This window comes from Triticum dicoccoides, chromosome 2B (assembly GCF_002162155.2).
Source record: "Triticum dicoccoides isolate Atlit2015 ecotype Zavitan chromosome 2B, WEW_v2.0, whole genome shotgun sequence".
Taxonomy (NCBI): Eukaryota; Viridiplantae; Streptophyta; class Magnoliopsida; order Poales; family Poaceae; genus Triticum; species Triticum dicoccoides.
In genome coordinates this window covers 290,190,856-290,212,539 of record NC_041383.1, presented here as the reverse complement: position 1 = coordinate 290,212,539, position 21,684 = coordinate 290,190,856, and the positions used below count along the sequence as shown (strand labels likewise).

The window sequence follows — 21,684 nt, the reverse complement described above, 5'->3', positions numbered from 1 at the left end:
GCGCCGCCCCTTGGGACTCTGCTTTAACTGCGATGCGCCCTACGCGCCGGGCCATGTCTGCCCGCGCCTCTTCTACTTGGAGACGGCCGACTATGTTGAGGAGGACACACCCGTCGACGGCTTCGGCGACCCCGCCACGGCGGAGCCCGCGCCTGCGCCCGCTCCGGCGACGGCACTCGCTGTGTCGCTCCATGCGCTGGCCGGCATCCGCGACGAGCGGACTATGCTCTTACCGGTGACGATTCACGGCGAGCGCATGGTGGCCCTCCTGGATACGGGCTCCACCCACAACTTCCTGCCTGAGGCTGCGATGCGGCGCTTAGCACTTCATCCGACAAGCGGGGAGCAACTTCGGGTCGCCGTGGCTAACGGCGACCGCCTACGGTGCCATGGGCTTGCACGGGACGTGCCCATCACTATCGGCGACGAGCACTTCACCATCACTTGGGCTGCTTCGACTTCATCCTTGGCGTCGACTTTTTGCGGACTCTTGGCCCCATCCTCTGGGACTTCGACGCTTTGACGATGACCTTCTGGTGTCTCGGTCGCCACGTCCGGTGGGAGGGCGTTGGCGGCGCCTCGCCAGCGACGCCTCAGCTCCAGGTGGCCGCAGCCACCTCCAAGGCCGAGCATCCTCTGTTGGACCACCTTCTGCAGCAGCACCGCGGCCTCTTCGACGAGCCACGGGGCCTTCCGCCGGCCCGGGTCTACGACCGCCGCATTCACCTGCTGCCGGGCTCGGCACCGGCGGCAGTCCGGCCCTACCGGTATCCTCAGCTGCAGAAGGACGAGCTGGAGCGGCAGTGCGCGCTCATGCTCGCCTTGGGCATCATCCGGATCTCCACAGCACCGTTCTCGGCGCCGGTCCTCCTCGTCCGCAAGTCGGGCAGCACATGGCGCTTCTGCATCGACTACCACGCTCTCAATGCTCTGACTCTGAAGGACAAGTTTCCTATTCCAGTGGTCGATGAGCTCCTGGACGAGCTACATGGGGCGCGCTTCTTCACCAAGCTCGATCTCCGGTCGGGCTACCACCAGGTGCGCATGCACCCCGATGATATCGCCAATACCGCATTTCGGACTCACCACGGCCACTTCGAGTTCTTGGTCATGCCGTTCGGTCTCGTCAACGCCCCAGCAACGTTTCAGGCTCTGATGAACGACGTCCTCCGCCCCTACCTGCGTCGGTTTGTGCTCGTTTTCTTTGATGATATTCTTATCTACAGCGCCTCATGGGCGGAGCACCTTCAGCACGTCGCCATCGTCTTCAACGAGCTTCGAGCGCACCATCTTCATCTTAAGCGCTTGAAGTGCTCGTTCGGGACGCCTTCCGTCGCCTACCTCAGTCATGTCATCTCAGCCAAGGGGGTGGCCATGGACGCCGACAAGGTGGCGGTCATCGCCGCCTGGCCGATCTCGCATTCACCGCGGGCTCTTCGCGGGTTTCTTGGCCTCACGGGGTACTGCCGGAAATTTATCCGGGAGTTCGGCCTCATCGCGTCCCGGCTCACGCGCCTGCTCCGTCGCGATGCCTTTGCCTGGGATGAGGAGGCGACCATGGCATTCGAGGCCCTCAAGGGGGCCCTCACGACGGGCCCCGTCCTTCAGATGCCTGACTTCGATCACCCGTTCGTCATCGACTGCGACGCCTCCGGTGCAGGGTTCGGCGCGGTCCTTCATTAGGGCGATGGACCCTCACCTTCTTCAGCAGGCCCTTTGCCACGCGCCATCTTAAGCTCGCGGCCTATGAGCACGAGCTCATTGGCTTGGTGCAGGCGGTGCGTCACTGGCGGCCCTATCTGTGGGGTCGGGTCTTTCCGGATCCGTACGGACCACTACAGCCTCAAGTTCTTGTTGGATCAGAGGCTGTCTACCATCCCGCAGCACCAGTGGATCAATAAGCTCTTCGGCTTCGACTTCACCGTCGAGTATCGTCCGGGCCGCCTCGCCTTAACACCGTCGCCGACGCCCTATCTCGGCGCGATGCCGACACCGCCATCGGTGACTCTGAGGGGGCGGCACTCTGCATCTGCTCGGGGCCCTCCTTCACCCTCTTCACCGACATCCACCGGGCGACCGCGGCCGCACCGGACGCGCTCCTCCTTCAACAGCAGATGGTTGCATGTGAGCTGGAGGAGTCGTGGCGCCTCGCCGACAGGTTGCTCCTACATGGGCGTCGGGTCTTCGTTCCCGCGCACGACGATCTCCGTCACCAGGTGATGTTGCTGGCCCACTCGGGGGGCCATGAGGGTGTGCAGAAAACCCTCCATCGTCTCCGCGCCGACTTCTACATCCCAGGGGATCGGGCCCTGGTCCGTGACTGCGTGCGGTCTTGTGTGACGTGCCAGCGTAACAAGACGGAGACGCCGAGGCCGGCTGGTCTGCTCCAGCCATTGGAGGTGTCGTCTCAAGTCTGGGCGAACATTTCCATGGACTTCATCGAGGGCCTCCTCAAGGTGGGCGGCAAGTCGGTCATTCTCACGGTCGTCGACCGCTTCTCCAAGTATGCTCACTTCATCGCGCTCGGTCATCCCTACACGGCGGCGTCCGTGGCCCGGGCCTTCTTCGACGGTATCGTCCGCCTCCACGGGTTTCCCTCTTCGATCGTCAGCAATCGGGATCCCGTGTTCACGGGGCATGTGTGGCGCGATCTCTTCCAGATGGCGAGCGTGAAGCTCCGCCTGAGCACGGCCTTCCACCCTCAGACGGACGGCCAGTCCGAGGTCGTCAACAAGGTGATTGCCATGTATTTGCGTTGTGCCACAGGTGATCGTCCTCGTGCATGGGTGGACTGGCTCTCGTGGGCGAAGTACTGCTACAACACCTCCTATCACTCCGCCCTACGCGCCACGCCTTTTGAGGTGGTTTACGGTCGGCCGCCGCCGGCGATTCTCCCTGTTGATCCGGCCATGGCTCGGACCGAGGCGGCCGGGGACCTTCTGCAGAGCCGTGACGAGATGCTGGCGGAGGTCCGGCAACGCCTCCTTCAGGCCTAGCAGTTGGCCAAGCACTAATACGACGGCCATCATCGCGAGGCGGAGTTCGCGGTGGGCGATTGGGTGTGGCTGCGTCTTCTTCACCGCTCTACGCAGTCACTAGACCCATGCGCGAAGAAGAAGCTGGATCCTCGCTATGCCGGGCCCTTTGCTGTCCTGGAGCGCATTGGGAAGGTGGCTTACCGCCTTCAGCTTCCGGCGGGTGCTCACATCCACGACGTCTTCCACGTGGGACTGCTCAAGCCCTTCCGTGGGGAGGCACCCGCGGCTCCTCCCGCGCTTCCTCCGACCGTCGACGGGCGTCTTTTTCCAGGACCGGAGAAGGTCTTGCAGGCCCAGCTACGTCGAGTGTAGTACGTGTTGATTCAGTGGGCTGCACTTCCGGCAGAGGACGCCACTTGGGAGCAGAGCGAGGAGTTCCGCCAGCACTACCCAGAGTTTCAGCTCAAGGACAAGCTGTTTGCGCAGGCGGGAAGAGATGTTATGACCGGGCAGACTTATGCCCGTAGGAGGCCCACCGGGCAGGCTTAGTTAGGGGCTTAGCCCACAAGTTATCTTAGTTTTATTTCACATCGTGGTTATATAAACAAGTTGTAAGACTCTTTTGAGAATTAAGCAATAAGACAATTCTATTGCCCGGCTCCCAGAGGAGCCGGAAACCCTAAGCCCTAGCCGCCTCCTGCTTCCGCCGCCGCCGCACCAGCCGCAAGGACGGCGCCCTGCCGCCAGCCGCCGTGCACCAGCCCTCGCCCTCCCTCCTTCCCCTACAGGCCACGCCCTAGACCCAGTAGAACCCTAGCTCCTACCAGCAGCATAATCATATTCACATACAAACGACATGGATTATCATTAATACAAGAATTGGCACTAGTAAACCCAATCATCAAGTTAGGGCGTGTATATAGACTGCCACGATGGGTTGAGTAACTGAGCTAACATTCTATTCCAAATAATCACTCGGATTAAACAAAAAATATTCTGGTACGAAGAAAATTCTAGGCCATGTAACTAAAAACCACCACCAAGAAGTTCATGAAGAACAGAAATTCACATGAAATAATAGGTAATATCACAGCTGAACTTTGACTTCATAACCTTAACGATCGTTTGACTACCTGCAGAAGTATATCAAACTTAAACTAACCTGTTTTTGTACAGACGAAGCTTCTGAACCTCCTGACATGTCCCAAATTTTGCACCTAAACACAATTTAGAGTTATAAACATAAATGCTACGACAACATAAAGTAATTAAAGCACACGGTGACATATGAAATGCAAATTATTATATCCAGTAGGCACGAAGTTCAAGACATACCAAGATAAATTTTAATTGGGTGCAAGAATGAGACATCTCTTACAAGTCCTCCTTGCTCATCCAAACGCCAATTGGAACAACGAAATTCTGCAGGTCATCTAGGTATCAATAGAATATATCACTGACCAGATGTGTTAACTGGAAAGGGGGAAGAATTGGATATTAACCTTTGTCACCACACTTTTTGTGGAGATCATCCAGAAAGCCAATGGCGCCATCAGAGAGTAAGACATTAAAGAAAACTTCCACAGGCACCTAACATCAGAATGTCAGTTGGGCGAAGTTATGTTGATAGTCATAGCCTACAAAGCACGGAAACGGCTGGAAGTGTCGAACTGCCGTTCTGATACGGCGGGATACGGGGATACGGCGGGATACACCGGGATACGCGAATTTTGCAGTATCCCCCGAATTTCGATTTTGAAGAAAGAAAAAAACACAGGGATACACCGGGACACGTGCGGGATCGTTTGGGACACGGCCTGGCCCAAAACAGCCTCGGCCCAACCCAGTATAGCTAACCTATTTTGCAGGAACTCCCGCACGCTCTCGTCTCAAGGAAGAGGTGCTCCCTCCCAGCCTCCCAGGTCGCACTGGAACGCGCCGCCAGCCTCCTGGATTGAAGCCGCCGCCGCCTGGACTCGTCGCCGCCGCCGCCGGCGGCAATGCCTGGATTCGACCGGCGACCGCTGGTGCTACCCCTAGCCTCGCAGGTAACCCAGCAGCCTCTTCCCTCTCCTCTTTCCTCAACCTCTTCCTCTTTTATTCTTCAGATTTGCTTGTACTGCTAGATGTTGCTTGCTGGCTTGCTGCTTGCTTGTGCTGCCGCTTATGCTGGCGCTGCTGCTGCTCAGGCTTGCATTGTCTTCTAGTTATGTCTTGTCTTCTAATCTTCTGTACTGTTTGTGTTTGATGTGTTTTGTAAGGGCATCTCCAGCCGCGCCCCCAGGAAGGCCTCCCCAGGCGTTTTTTTCGCGCCGGCGCCGAAAAAACGGCCCAGTCGCGCCCCCAGGAGCCCGATTTTCGCCGGCTTGGGCCGAAAACAGCGCCGGCGGACCCAGCCCGAACCCGGCGCGCTGGGGGGCGCCCGGGGGCGCCGGGCGAACTGTTTTGGCGCGAAAAAGCCGCGGGCCCACCGCGTCAGCGACACGGCTCTCTTCTCGGCTCTTCGTCATCCGCATCGCCTCGTTTCCCGCGGCGAATCAATGCCAAAGCTGCCGCGCCGGTCAGCCTGCGCCATTGATGCCTCACGGGCGGCGCAGTGAAGACCGGACGACGCGCGTCCCTCGCCCTCCCTCGCCCGCCACGCGTACACACAGTGGCACGCGCGTGGGCGGCGCCTCGGCCTATATATGACGCGCCCCGGCGCACTCGTCGGCTCACACACTCTCCCGCCGTCGTCGTTCCTCCCTCTCCTCTCCTCTCTTTCGCCGTCTCCAGTTCACACCCATGGCCGAGCGCTTCCCAGGCGACGGCGCGGCGGCGAACGGCTTCGGCCGCCGCCATCTTCATGAAGACGAGGCTCGCCTCCTTTACGAGGCCGAGTACCCGGTCCCGCCGGACATGCGGGTGCCGGGGGCGTGGAGGATCAGCGCGGGCGGCGTGCCGGTGCCCCCGGTACCCACCGGCGCGGCGCGGCGTGCGGAGATCGCTCGCATCCGCTCGAACCTGCCGCGTGCGGCGAGGGAGGGGCCACGGTACGTCCCCGACAGCCCGCTCTGGGAACCGTACTTCCGCCGCCGTCAAGCCCAGCAGCTCGAGGCCACCAACGGCGTCGTGCCCTCCGGCAGGCTCAACGCCGCCGGCCGGCGTCGGTGGTGGGGCGTGCCCGGGCGCACGTTGGAGGCCGCCCTCGAGTACATCGAGGGCGGCAACACGCCGTGCCTCGAGTACCCCGACCCCCCTTCCTTCTCACGCCGCTGGGGAAGCTCCTGGACCCCGAGGCGCATGGAGACCGGGGGGTCCTCCTCGTCCGGCGGCTCGCCCTGCCTCCGCCCCGTCAAGCCGGAGCCCCAGGGTACGCCGGTCAGCGCGCGCACCCGCAGTTCTGGCGTCCGCATCGGCGCCAACGCCCCGCCACCCACCGGCCGCTTCGTCCTCGTCGAGCCCAAGCCGGAGCCGGGCCTCCCCGCGGAGTACGAGGAGATAGCCCGGCGCGGCTTCTCCGACGAGGACGCCATGCGGTGGGCGCGGGAGGACTACCTCCGCGACGAGACGGTCCGGCAGCGCCGGGCCCTGGAGGAGATCGCCGCCCGCAAGCGTGGGCGCGAGGACGAGCACGGCGTCGTGGTCCTCGACAGCAACGACGACGACGACGACGACGCCCCCGGACCGTCCAACCCGCCGCGCCAACCGGGGGAGGGATGCAGCAGGGACGGCGGAGGCGTAGGTGGGGGCGGCGACGACGACGACGACGATGACGACGACGGCAACGGCGGTGACTACACGCGGTTCTACAGCCTCCTCGGCATGTAGAACCGCGTGGGCGTGCGGCGAGGCGGGCGGCGAGGGAGACGGCGGGGGTAGCCCGCGGTAGTTTCTTTCTTTTTTGTAAAATATGTTTAAGTTTGAACGAACTCGCCGCTGTTTGCGTTAAATTTGAGTCGTTTTTTACTTTTTTGACTAACCGTGGGCGCCGCGACTGGGGGGCAACACGCCCCCAGTGCGCGGTTTAGCGCCGGTGCGCCCCCAGGGGGCGATTTTTTGCCCCTCCTGGGGGGCCAACGGCTGGAGATGCCCTAAGATGGATGCAGCTTGCAATGACAACATGACATGGGGGGATGAGGATCAATCAATCATCAATTGATAAAAGAGACACCAAATGTGGCAATATTCTCTATTATGGTCTCTTTCTCATTAATTTTCTGTCCTGATTGTATATTATATGGCATATTTTTATTTTATTTTATATATACTTGCCGTATCCCCGAATGGCTGTTTTTGAAAAATGCCGTATCCCGTATCCCCGTATGTGTATCCCCGTCTTTCCGTCCCCGTGTCCGTGCTTTTTAGGTCATAGCAGTACAAAATAAGTGAAATCTGGCAAACCTGAAACTTAGACTCCGTGATCAAAGTATATGATTCAGGTACTGGAAAAGGGAAGATATGCAGGCAAGAAAAATAGTTAAGTAACAAAAAACTAACGGAGTTAACAATGTCAAGAAAGACAAAGAAAAGAACAATTCAAGCAAACCATTAGGAGCATCATCATCAAACGGCTGCAAGTTGAATGGGTTAAGAGATGCAGGATTGTCCTCGGTTCCATCCTCTGGCGCTTTTAAGAATCTTTTAGAAGTATTGACATCTGGATCACCACAATCAGTACTACCCCCGATGATAGCTGTAGGATTGGCAGACCTACATTCAAAATACCCAACTGAACATTCACAGATAATTCATGAAGGACAAAAGTCCATTTGAGCTAATCTAACGAGAGGGTTAATTTAGTTCAGCCTGTAAAGATAACCTGTTCGATGGCGACGAACCTTCATCTTGTTTAGATTCTTTTCCTTCTTCCAACAAAACGTAACCATTTTCGTCACTGCTGCTTGCTGACTTTGCATCCTACGGTGCAGCAAAAGAGCAAGTACAGACAGCCTATTAGAAATGATCTTCTGTATAACTTGTTAGAACAAAGGAGTTTAATAGAAACTAGTTTACCAACCTGACGTTCAATGAGCAATCTAGCATCGCTAACATGCTGTTCCCAACCATCTACTATAATACGATATGCTTCATCGCGCACCAAGAAAGATCCAAAAAAATGCTGCAAGTAATCATACATGAGGTAATGACATCTTATATATACTAGAAATTTAGGCAGTGATATCTTCCTCACCCTCTTCGCACCAGCAACAATTTCTATGGCATTAGGAAAAATAGCAGCTGTTTTTGCTTTACGAACATCAGTGACATCCTGCAAAGGTATAGTTTTCTGCATAGAAAACAATACCAGAGTAACGTAGTCAATAATAAGTTTTTAACAGTACGAGCAGTACATATATTGGTAAAAAATTATTATATGCAATGACAAGATACTTAATGAGCAATACTATAAGCTATATAAGTATTTAACATCAAGTAACAAACTTAATTTTAGTATTCGGCATTGAATAATTCCAATATGTAACAAAAAGCTAACTTCGTCAGCATGTAAATCAGTAAATATGCGAGTATATAGTAACTTAGTTGGAGAACCACACTTAAATTTCCAGCCCAACTAACTCTCCATTCAAGCTGTTAAAAAATGTCATAGGAAGCAAAAAAGCATGATATTTAGTACAATGACCACAGAGAAGATGGAAAGTACAAAATGAAACTAGCAGGAATTCAGGTTTAACAAACATTATTAAAGCATTGATGCCTAAGACTTCCAAGATGATAAAAGTTTAAACTTATTACAGAACAGAAACACTGCAGAAGATAAAAGCAGACTTGCAGAACATAGTGCTCATGCTGTTTGTGATGGAACACAGCAATAAAAATTTCATAGCAAATTCAAAGAATAATATAGACACATGGCTCCAAATACATTTCTCAAACAAATTTTTTGAGGGCAATGTATCTTTATATGAAGTTAGTGCCAAGACACGTGTCAAATGATAACAAGAATCTTCGAGAATGGTATCTGTCAAAATTATGATTTGACAATATTTGTGAACTACATAAATCAATTCGTTATCAGCGAGCGCAATTAAGCAACCAAAAAAAGGATACATGATGAAACTGTCTTCAGATCATTTATTAGTCATTACCTTCGTCTCGTATCCGAAAATGTTAGAATAGAAGCATATATGGTGTAGAAATAAATACATATGCCCCTGCCAAACAATGTATATTTGTTAGAATCAGAAAATCGTGAACAAGGCTGAAGCTAAATATTTTCTTCAGCAAAATGAAATAACCAAAATTACAGTACAATTCCACCATTTGCAGTTGGCAAGAGTGTAGAGAATTTAGGGACAAGCATAAGCTAAAGCACTAACGGCACTAAATTATCAAATATGTGCTTTTTTCAATGAAGAGAAGAACGAACAAAGGTAAGACAACAAAGATGGTAACTGGCACCAGCTCCTTTAATTGCAAAGCACATGCCTTCTCCCAACTTTGGGCACTTAGTAATCTACATAGGTATTTATTTTAAACAAGCTCCAGGGAAATCTCTCATTTAAAGGACTACAATTGCCATATTAACAGGAGAAACAGAAATTCCCTCACAAGTAGAAGTTTGATGGATTTACAACTTCCATTATGTATGTTCAAGCATGTATATTTTATGCATGTTCATGCATATATATTTTATATCAATGGCACAAACTTGAATTGACTTTTGTTGGGCTTACATGTCTGCAAGCAAATTCAAACAGAGATAAATCTAGACCAACATAGTTGCACACAGTGTGAGTTGTGCCAATTATAACTAGTCCAATTCCAATATAGTCGATTGTTAGACTATGCATGATCGCTAAATACAGGCAACTTATGCTCAAGGGAGTAACACAGAGGCATATACTCTAGTTTAATTTGGGAGAGGAGCACATAAGAGGTTGAAGCGAGGAAAAGAAAAAAACCTGAAGAAGAATATTTTCTTGGAGGGCGCAGTTAAAATCTTGCACAAGGACCTGCAATAACACAATAACTAATTAACATCCTAACATTAAATTGATGAAATATCATGCGAGATCACTTGTGACTATGAGCGGGTGCTATCCAAAGCATGGTTACAAAACTGGATAAGGTGATCTATTCAATTCCAAAGAAAAATCCAAATTTAACCTTGCGACCAACCATAAACAGTCGATTAACTTGCTAAATTATGTCCTGATCAAAAGATAAACTTGGCATGTTACTGTGATAGGACATGATAGGTTTACATTTTGGTTCCCCGAACAGTACAATCACGTGAAACAAATTAAAATAGTCACTCAATTAGTTATCAACCGTAAGATCATGAAACCACAAACTGACTACTGAATCCACCACATACAGAAATGGCTATTGAATTCATACATAAAAAATGGCTAAGATACCGACGCGGCAAATCCGCCAGCTACAGCGAGGCAGACACAATTTTGGCAAGCTATATCAAATTCATCAATAATTGAACCATCACCAATAATGAACATTTTATAAAAGGAACCAAATTGGCACGACAAACTTTACCCTAAGCTAAGCAGAGAGAAGATCAAAGTACGAATTTGTTAGTTTTATCCGTGGGGAATCTTCCACATGGAATGAAATCCCCTCAACCCCAGTCCAACCACTTTGGTACACAAATTCCCCCAGCACAACGCATCACAATCAGAAGCCAACAATTAGATCGAACAGAGGAAGCCGCCAAATGTGAATTACCTCGTCCGGCGGGAGCCGGAACATCAGCCTGTACTCCTCGCTCCTACTAGCGAGCAACGGGCTCTGCACGATCAAACCGCGCGGCATAAAAAAGAGAGAAGAAAAAGGAGGAGAAAGCAGGAAAAGTCCGACAAGCTCCAACTCCGAAGCAAGCCACCCACCAAGACATCGCAGGCGGAGAGGTCCCCGGAGTGGGCAGATACCGGGGAGGAGACCGCGGACGCGTCCACGCCGGGCGGCGCCGAGGCGAGGCGGCGCGGCGGGGAGGCCGGCGAGGGCGCGGTGGTGTCAGCGAGGGCACGGGTCGGGGAGGCCGCAACGGTCGGGGAGGCCGCAACGGTAGGGGACGCCATGCGGGCGGCGCCGTGCTCCGGGGAGAGGAGACGGCGATGCGGCGGGTGGTGGGGCTAGGAGAGGAGGCGAACGGTAGGTGAGTGAGGAGGAGTAGAGAGAAGAAGGGGGGTTTGAATAATGAAAGTGGGAGGCGGTGTGAACGGTGACGGTGACGTGTTCCGGCATCTTCGGGTTGGCGGACTAGCGGTAGCGGTGGTGGGCTCCGCCGGTGAAGGGAAGGGGAGGAAGGGTATTCTTTTTTCTTTTTATTAGGCAAAAGGGAAGGTACCGATTAGAGAAGGAACAAACCAGAACTGTCAAAAAATACGGATGTTATTGGTAACGCTGTAAATCTGACGCCGGATTTTTAATTATGGAAAATCGAACGTTTTTTACGGCGGTAAGAATTTGCCATACTTTGTCCTGGAATAAAATCTGTAAGAGGGATGAAAATGATGTTTGAGTCCATCTGAATGAGGATATGTCCTTTTCACTATGAGCTGAGTGACGAAATTCTCTTCAACCGTAACCCGTGTCAAGTGACAAAAACGATGATCATGGGTCTAGCTGGTGGGAGATGACCTCGTCATTAGCCCTCGAATCCATCAAGATCTTTGGAGGTTGAATCACACAATTTGTTGAACTCCGGTATATGTGTCAAAACCGGCAGATCTCGGATATGGGGGCAAGCTGTGCGTCTAAGGATCGATGGTAACAATGAACAAGGGGCACAATGTTTACCCAGGTTCGGGCCCTTTTAAAGGAGGTAAAACCCTACCCTGCTTCATTATATTCGAAGAATATGGAGATTACAAGAGTTGATCTACCTCAAGATCGTAATGGCTAAACCCTAGATGTCTAGCCTATGAATATTCCGATGATGGTAATGATCCTCTCTACGGACTAAGCCCTCTGGTTTATATACACATCGGAGGGGCCTAGGGTTTGTACAAGGCCGATTCCCATGAAGGAAATAATACATCCAGATTCTAATCTTGCCCTCCACGCATAGTGGAGTCCCACCCGGACACGTAGATGGTCTCTTGCTCAATCTTCACAGCCTACTCAGCCCGGCCCATACTCCTGGGCCGGACACTTGGGGACCCCTAAATCCAGGACTCCCTCAGTAGACCCCGCCGAACTTGTCTTCAATGACGATATGGTATACGGACATGAGTCTTCGACTTTGCAAGGCGGGTTCTTCAACATGATCCGGATTGATGATAGCCTGGCATCGATTTCTGGGTTCAGCCTTTATGACGCCCTCCTGCCATCGCCTCGATTTCCACGCGTCTGAGCGAATGTGAATGGTCCGTTACCTTTATATTTTAACCCCTTTTATAGGCACGGACAACACTTATATAAAGAGCATAGATCCCCAAACGTCATCCTACATCACCCCAAGAGCAATAGAGCAAACCACGAAAAAAGATCAAACCATGGCTAGTGTCCCAGGCTCCTCCTCGCGTCCTCATGGCCCTCAAGAGGGGGACTGGCAAAGTTTCTCAGTATCCCACCTTCAGCTCAATCGTCTCCAGACACAAGGATATCTTCCTCCCGCGGCTCTAGTCTTCGTACGGGCAGGATTAACTTCTATGGGCGATGGTGCATTGGCGGAGAATTTCTCCAACCCCAACCAAGGGGAAAGGGTATGCTTTATCTTGTTCCTTCTGAGGGGCGTAGGATTCCCGATCCACCCTTTCCTCAAGGGTCTATTGGAATATTACGGGATCTAGCTGCAAAACCTCACGCCAGGTTCCATTCTGCATATTTCTGGTTTTGTCGCCCTTTGCGAATTATTTTTAGGCTGCGAGGCTCACTTCGAACTATGGAGAAAGTTCTTTTGCCTCGTCCCCCGCCACCAGGGCGGCCGGTCTATATTTGAAGTTGGCGGCACCGAAGTATGGCGCATAGCCAGATCCGGTTACCCAGTCGAGACTCCGAAGAGGGGGTCCGACGAATGGTCTTGGGAATGGTTTTACATTGAGGATGTTCCTCTTCCGGACCCTGTTCGGTGCGGGCTTCCCGAATTCTCCAGCGCTCCTGTGAAGAAGCTATTCAGCTGGCGCCCCAAGTCCCCCGGACAAGAGGATAGCGCGGAAGTGATGAGATTGGTCAGCAAGGTCAGATTGTTGACCCATTTCGGACTCTCTATTGTTGAAGTCATGGCTATTATGATAAAGCGATGTATCCAGCCTCTTCAGTCCAGAGTGGGTCCTTTATGGAACTACAATGGGGAGGACGACGCCTCTCGCTATACGCGGAAGGGTCCGGATAACCAAGCCGCATTGGTTGCCATGCTAGTGGATCTTTATAAGGGAGAGGAAGAAGACTTCGCCTGTCTACATTGCCGAGACGGTTTCTCCATGTATAGCCCCATTGACTGGGTAAGTTTAGTCATTCAGCACCTCTTTTATCATTGAGATGCATTAACTGAATACTCTGGTTGCTTCAAAACAGCCATGGAGGAAAGTAGTCAAGAACATCTATTGCCCTCCTCCCCAACCAGAAGACCACGCTCGTCATGAAGACCCCAGATTCTATGAGGATCTGGATTCATTCTTAGAATTTGAAGACAGAGTATATTACCAGGCGAGCCTTGATGGCTCGGAAGTAGCCATCATGGCCGATTACCCCGATCTGTATCCCTTCGTTAAGGTAAGTGTTTGGAAATAAAAAAGGAGCGATATTTCCGCTCATAACTTTACCCTCCGCACTGGGTCGTGTCTTGCAGGATCGGCGCTCAGCGAGCCGTACCCAAGGCCGGGCAACAAGAAGAGGGACAACACCCTCAAGGAGTGGACGTGCGAAGCGAAAGGAAACCGGGAGTGCCGCTGAACCTGCTCCATCACCAAAAAGGTATATTCCTTATTTTATACTTGGGTGTAAAGCCGAATTGTCATCTTCATCCTCCTTCTATCATCTCAGGAGGGCTATATGGCGGACCGTAAACAAGATCCCGGCCAGCCGAGCGGCAGCCAATCCGGCACCGGAGACGTCAAATAGGGCGGGGGCGCATGCTGGTGGGCGCAGACTCATCTGCCTCATGAAGAACCGGATGAGGTGTCTGTCACCAATTCCGAAGTGGAAAGTGCGATGAATCATCGACACTTGAAAGAAGCCCTGCGCACCCCTGCTTTAATAGAGCAGGAATTTACCGTCCTTAGCACCATGGGTGCATACATCCGAGCTGCCCTGGACAGACTCACAGGAGTTGCTCGCCTGTTCTCAAAAGATATACAAATAAAAATTTATGTAAACTTAGTAGATAGATAGAAGTAGCCCCCGAGACTTAAAGCGGTAGGAACCAACAGATTTGAGGATCATTTATGACCGCAGGTTCTCAAGGAGAAGAACAGCGCATTGTCCCAGCACTACAAGAAATATGTCAACTTGTGACCACCACTATTGGTCACTGAATGGTCACTTTTTTCAACTTGTGACATTTTTGTGACCAAAAACATAAGGTCAAAAGTTGGCAGTCGTAAACTGACTATAGCGACCTTTCTTCTGGAATGGTCGTAGACGTTTATGACCAAAATACGTCTACTGTGGCGTTTTGGTCACTAGCAGCCTCCCCAGGCCACGTAGGCATCCAGCGTGGCAAGCTGATGTGGTACAAGATTCAGCCCGGTCCAATTCGGTTTTCTACATGGGCCTAGCCCAACAATTCAGCCCATTTATGATTTTTTTCCTTTTAATTTTGGTTAGCTACATTGGCCTAGCCCAACAATTCGGCCTTTTTAGTTTTTGAGATTCATGCAATTTTTTTGGCCCTCGGCCCTTTTTGAAATTGTTCGATGCTTGTTGGGATGTGGCCTTTTTCGGCCCAATTATTTGTCCAGTTTCGGCCAGCCTTTTAATGTTGAGAATTATTTGGCCCAAGCCGAATTTAGCTCAATCACACATACATACAACATTACTTCATTCAAATTAGGAAAACTCCAGGTCAAATTCAAGTCAACCATCATATCACATCACATAACACATCTCCCAGGTTTACATAACACAAAAAATCATCTCAGGAATACATTTCCCTACACAAAAATATAGCAGGAACAGAGGGAATATACAATAAAGAAAATGATGGCACATTTGCTACTATCATAATAGTATAATGTATTTTTTACGGAACAGCCTTTTTACAGAATATACAATAGAGGGATTTCATTGCTCTCTCTTACGAGACATGCTCCAGCTGCCACAACTTGCCATCCTACAATGAGAGGTATATAACAATGGACTTCATGAACATAAGAGGAGCAAACACTCAATCAACACCAAGGGCTAGATAAAGCCTTAGCTAGCATGCATTCGAAATTTAGACAGAGGCAATCAGTTACAAAAAGTAAATGAGGACCAGACTTTACAATTACAGTACCATAGGACTAATCCATCAATCCATGAGGCCAAATATGAGTGAATCCAAAAGGAGGCAGAAAGGAATACCTATTTTGATCCAAAGGGGCTCGTGAGCATGGCCGTCTTCCGTAACAGGTTGGCCCTAGCACCCTGGATCAGACGCGCTGGGAGCTTGTAGCTTGTCCTGGTCATACTGCTATCCTAAGTAACAGGAAAAATCAAAGCAACAGTTTGGACTTGGTGTTAACGAATCAATAGCATATAAAGCACCAATTTCCTCGGATGCAAGGAGAGGAGGAGCAAAACGACAGAGAGGTGGGACATTTTTCATACCTGTAGATGATATTCACAGCCAAGGAAGATACATGGGGCCAGCCTTGCATGTGTGCTTGCTTCATCGGTACATGCATCACCATAGCAGCCAAGTAAGTAGGCATCATCAACATCTCCTCACCACTTTCCTAGCAACAAACAAGGAGTCAAAACAAAACATATTAGACCATAATATGACACCAGAGAGTAACTGTAAATCACAAAGTATATCCACAACACCATAAAATAGTCCCAGACCCTAGTGCTATCTGAGTATATCGCATGTAGTTTATTTTCATGAAGGGTTGTGTATGCACGCTAAATCCAAAACAGGAGGAGGATGGCTTATCAACAAACTGAACTTAGAAATAAAACTTTGTAATGCTCAAGTTTCAGCTAATAGGGATTACAGAATTTTACATGGGACAAATTCTTCTAGTTGCACTTATCACAGATAGAAGAGTTTATAGTGAATAAACATTTACAATCAAAGACACAAACTGGAACATATTAATTTCAAGGTGCAGTTTGTATACAATCGGACATCTCAGGTTGTATACTACTCATGATAATTCCACTGATCTACGGAGTCAAGGGATGCAACTGAAGAAGGTATTTCTTCACTATTACAGAAATATATCATTGTTAATGTAAATGATCTGGAATACATATACGGATATTACCACAAACACCTATTAGGAAAAATCCCATTGCAAGTGAACTCGAACGCGTGCTGGACACACCCAAAAGAAACACCTAGCTAGTCGTACAGCTTCGTGTACAAGTCACCTGCGCCCAAAAGAAACACCCAGCCGCCGCAGGCCATGGTTAGACAGTAGCTAGCACAACATAATTAACAACCAGCTAAAGTTTAATGCAAGATCATATTCATAGTTGGCATGCATCAATACAGGAATCTGTAATGTTGGATAAGGTGATAAAGAAAAACAGAAATAGTGGAGTTAGAAACATATGCAGCACAATGATAAAACAGAACAATAGATTTAATGTGTATATATTCTGGTGACTGCCAATTGTTACATGATACACTCGTGTGTGTGTATTCTGATGAGACATTACCATCTAGCCAACAACAACATGGACATAATACTAATTACCTACACAAGGCATCATACTCTCCATGAGAAGGCCACGGTTACTCTTTGGAGCAGTATGAGAATGACAAGCATTGCATCCTTGCATTTTACTCGAGGCTCCAGGACACAATAACAACATCAACGCCCACCTTTTTTGCTTGAACACACACCTAAACTAGGGACACAGGAAACAAAAAGGCTAAATTGCGCAGACACCCATCTGGACCTAAATGAACATCTTTACCTACAAAGAGAAATGGGGACAGGCCATAAAATCCCCTCGTGAGAAGGCCATAGTTACGTTTGGAGTAGTATGAGAAAAGACAGGCATTCCAAGCCTGCTCTTCACACATCATTAGACCTACAAACAACCTTGCAGGTAGCTTGCTCTCACTTAACTGAACATGCAGGCAATGAAAGCACCCAACATTTTTATTTTAGCAACCTGATTAATAAATGTATACCAAACAAACAAAAATTGCAATGACCTAGTATGAACCATGTAATACATACACTTCAATACTTATCCTAGTTTATCGTCATCACCTCATGAGCTTAATAATTACATAAAGTAATTATCATCATATCCAGAATTACAGTAGCAGCAGCCAGCACTAGGACTACCAAATTGATTCAAAGTTCTTTCCATTGTGCAACAACTCGAGCTCTCAACTACTAGCTCCTGGTACTAGTTGATCTGAATGTGTAAGAAGTTTGATATAAATTGTGAGTAGAACAATTCTTCATAGCTAAATGTGCAACGAGCTTCTGAATATTATCACTTTGGAGGGTTACTATTCTTAGTTCTAAGAAGCCAAGACAACAGCAAGCTTATAATCAATCCAAGATGACAGCAAGTCCAAGATCTTATGGCCAAAGCAGAAATTTCCATGGCGCCAAGGCCATCATAAGATTTACCACATAGAGCATGGGAGATAAGCAGAGGGAAGGAATCAGTGGGATAACTTAGAGGAGAGAAGCCGACGGTGAGGACGACCAAGGCGATGGACCAGCTCCCCTTGCAAGTCGGCCTTGTAGTCGATCCACCTCCCCATGCGCATGACGACGGCCTCCCACTCGGCGATGTGCTTGGTGACGATGATGCGACAGGTCTCGTTGTACTTGCCGATGCCGAGGTCGAGCTTGTCGATCTCAACATGGGAGCTTGCCGATGCCCATCCATGGGAGCGTCTGCGACGACGTCATAGTTGTACCTTCAATCCAAAGCACAAGATCCAAACGTTAGAAAAGAACAGGAATAGTAATGCTCTGCCAACTTCACTTTTTGTTTCTGGAATTATAATTGCTTGAGCTAATTTGACAGATACAAAAATTAAGTTGGAACCATTTTTCCCTTTGCTGTTGAGAAATCTCCCAATCCATTCAGTTTTTTTTACAAAAGACCAAGATCCCAGAAATTACTTTTTTTGGGGGGGGGGGGTGCTCAGAACAGTCTATATGTGTGGTGATTTTGTTCAAATTCCTTCATACACTAGCACCAGCAGCTGGCCTTTTCAATCAAGAGAAAAAGAAAAACGATGACAGAGAATTGAAGGGCAAAGCACATGCTTGGCGTTTTTTTCTTTACTGTGTGAGTGTGTGTGTGCTGTGTGCAACACCAAACTGACTGACAACCGAGATATTCACCAGAGGCTCCTTGAGCAGAATTTACAGGCCCACTGCTACGCATGCATTGCTAAGCTACTCCCATATAAATTTGCAGCAGCTTTTCCTCAAGAGCATAGGACTAGTAGGATGAAGTTGTTGCCAAGTCTAACCCATGCATGCACGGTACTCACTTGGCAGTGAAGCGCCGCGCGACATCGCCCTCCGCCGCGGCAAAGAAGGCCTCCATCTCCCGGTGACCTCCCCTTATTCGCCTTCTTCGCCCTACACACCATGACAAACAGCAGCCAAAGCGCGAGCAGAGGAACTCCACACGCAACAGCACGGCTTGGAATGGCCAGCGACGTGCCATGAGGAGAAGGAAGGAAGAGGGCTGGAGACTGACAAGTCAGCGGGAAGGCCGTGGTAGTCCCGCCCGAAGTGGCGCATCACGTGGCGCCCACACATCCACTGGTGCCCCTTGACGACGGCCGCCCCGCCTGAGAAGAGTTGAAGCCCTCCCGCATCGGCCGCGTCGTCAGAGAGGGGGGGGTTCTGTCCCGGCGGCGCGAGCCCCTCCCGCTCCGCCCGTCTCTGGTGACCTGCCATGGCCGCTGTCGGCTATGGGGTGAGGAAGAGATGCGCCATGGCTGCCGCCGGCTGACCTGCTTCGGATCCTTGCCATGGCCGCGGGCAAAGAGGTTGTTGGGAGGAAGGGGCGCCGGCAAAGGAAGGGAGGATGGATGGCGTTGGGTAGCGGAGGGGCGGCGGCGGCGATCTGGATCGGGCAGAGGGAGGCGGAGGCGATGTGGATCTGGATCTGGATCAAGGGACTAAGGGAGGAGATGTGTCGTGCGCATGCGTTTAGGATAGGTGAGCGAGAGACGCTGGATCGAGGGACTGAGGGAGGGTGTGGACGGCTCAGATCAACTACAGTGGGGGGTGATCCGTGGGCTGCCTCTTGATTGGTTCGAAAATATAAAATTATTTCTAAGTGCTAAAAACAGGGGGTTTTGTGAAGCAACTACCAAAACTATTCTGCAAATTGGCATCACTAAATTTTTCACTTCATATAGACCACATTTTATGGATGATTACCAATTTTTATGCATTTCCGATCCTTCTAGCTATTTTTGGTCATTTAAACAAATTTCCATCGATTTGGTAGAAAGCGGGTCAAATTTGAACTACAGGTGCCTCATACTTTTCTCTTTATTTTTTTCAAAAATAATTTCTAGGTACATAAGTATCTATTTAATCAGAGATACTTCAAATTTTTTGCAAGATTCAACCCTTAGCTATGAACGATCATGCCCGTTGTTTTGACCGCATTTTCAAACGGGCATAAAAAATTCAAAAAAATCAAAAAATTGGAAAACCTTCACATTGTGTCATTAAATGTGACCAAGTTATTACAAAAAATAATAAACTTGTAATACATCAATTATTTTTAAAAAATGTTCTCAGAAACGAGCTACCATGTGTGGAGATCAATGGCTTCCAAGCCAAATGATCAATCTTATGGCCACATTCATGGCATAGTTTGTTCAAATGATCTCATATTGTGCACAAGGGTGCATATTGGAATGACAAACAATGTTGCCTAAGGAAGTTTTCATTTTCAATGGCCGAAAAAATCATTTTTCATTTTCCGAGTGCCCGAAATGAGTTTTTTTTGTGAAGGACCTACCACATATTTGTTGCAAAATTGGACCTAATCAATTTTATAAAATACTAGGCCATATTTAATGCACAATTGACAAAATGGTTGGGTGTCAAATTTTTTGATCCACCTCTAGTGAAAAAGACAAATTCCCGTCGATTCAGTTGGAAGCGGGTCAAATTTGAACTGCAGCTACCTCGTACTTTGCTCTTTATTTTTTCCAAAAATCATTTCTAGGTAAATAAGTATCTATTTAATCAGAGAAACACCAAAAAAATTCCAAGATTCAACCACTAGATAGGAACGGTCAAGCCTACCGTTTTGACCGCATTTTGAAACGGGCATAAAAAATTCAAAAAAATCAAAAAATTGGAAAACCTTCACATTGTGTCATTATATGTGACCAAGTTTCCAAGAAAAAGAATGAACTTGTAATATGGTAATTATTTTTAAAAAGTGTTCTCAGAAATGAGCTATCAAGTGTGAAGATTCATGGCTTTCAAGCCAAATGATCAATCTTATGGCCACATTCATGGCATAGTTTTTTCAAATGATCTCATATTGTGCACAAAGGTGCATCTTGGAATTCCAAACAATGTTGCCTAAGGGAGTTTTCATTTTCTTTGCACGGGAAATTCATTTTCCATTTTCTGAGTGCCCAAAATGAGTTTTTTTGTGAAGGACCTACCATATATTTGTTGCAAAATTGGACCTAATCAATTTTATAAAATACTAGGACATATTTAATGCACAATTGACAAAATGGTGGGGTGTCAAATTTTTTGATCCACCTGTGGTGAAAAAGACAAATTCCTGTCGATTCAGTTGGAAGCGGGTCAAATTTGAACTGCAGCTGCCTCATAGTTTGCTCTTTATTTTTTCCAAAAATCATTTCTAGGTAAATAAGTATCTATTTAATCAGAAATACATGGTTTGATGGCGAGACATCAAGGTTTAGATGGTGGCCGATGGCCCCAACTCTAGAGCGCATAAGCTCGCATGCCCGCCGCGTGGTCACCACATGACCATGACGTTGACATGTGTTCTGAGCGGCCTAGGCATGTCTAGTGGGTTGGGCATTCTCCAGGTAGGTGCTAGGAAGAAAATCACAACATAACATTCTCACGAGGAGATCGATCGATGCTCAAACATGAATAAGCAGCCAAGTGTTTGATTTGCGGTACGGGAAATGCACATGGCTAATGGGCGTGAGTTTCGGCTGAGGATGATCAGTTACTAAGAAGACCGTCTTCACAAATTTTCACCTCAAAAGGAGGAGCCTAGGTGGTACTTGCTTTGCAAAGTACCACACTGGACATAAATATGAGGATTGAGCTGGCATTTGGTGGAGGATGGTTATTTGGGCATAGGAAAGCACTATAGAAAATGGATACCATTTGGACATGCCAAAGTGGTACTTCCTTCACAAAGTGCTGCTTTGAACAGGATAGGAAAATGAATATCGTTGAGTTATTTTTGAACTAGGCAAGGAAGGTTTTTGACATATTTGATGAAGATATGATCCAAACAATTTATGAGAATTTTTTGGGAATTTTTGGAATAACAGAAATATAGGTTGCTTCACAACCTAGGGCAAAAATTGACACATGGACATACCACATAGGCAAAACTAATGAGATGGCGCCTA

At 48.9% G+C, this 21,684-nt stretch overlaps 1 protein-coding gene across 1 annotated transcript in view; it reads right to left on the bottom strand.

The window, feature by feature from the left end:
- The window catches only part of LOC119363551 (protein VASCULAR ASSOCIATED DEATH 1, chloroplastic-like), a 17,399-nt gene extending 6,286 nt beyond the window's left edge, over nt 1-11,113 (bottom strand). Inside the window, exons 1-12 of the mRNA XM_037628926.1 lie at nt 10,826-11,113; nt 10,665-10,727; nt 9,884-9,934; nt 9,068-9,133; nt 8,152-8,247; nt 7,978-8,079; nt 7,780-7,877; nt 7,507-7,670; nt 7,362-7,402; nt 4,481-4,568; nt 4,314-4,400; nt 4,141-4,195 (exon numbers count right to left, since the gene is read on the bottom strand). Coding sequence (XP_037484823.1) covers nt 4,141-4,195; nt 4,314-4,400; nt 4,481-4,568; nt 7,362-7,402; nt 7,507-7,670; nt 7,780-7,877; nt 7,978-8,079; nt 8,152-8,247; nt 9,068-9,133; nt 9,884-9,934; nt 10,665-10,727; nt 10,826-11,017 — 1,103 coding nt within the window. The 5' untranslated portion in view covers nt 11,018-11,113. The remainder of the gene's footprint in view (nt 1-4,140; nt 4,196-4,313; nt 4,401-4,480; nt 4,569-7,361; nt 7,403-7,506; nt 7,671-7,779; nt 7,878-7,977; nt 8,080-8,151; nt 8,248-9,067; nt 9,134-9,883; nt 9,935-10,664; nt 10,728-10,825) is intronic.
- Nucleotides 11,114-21,684: the final 10,571 nt, after the last annotated feature.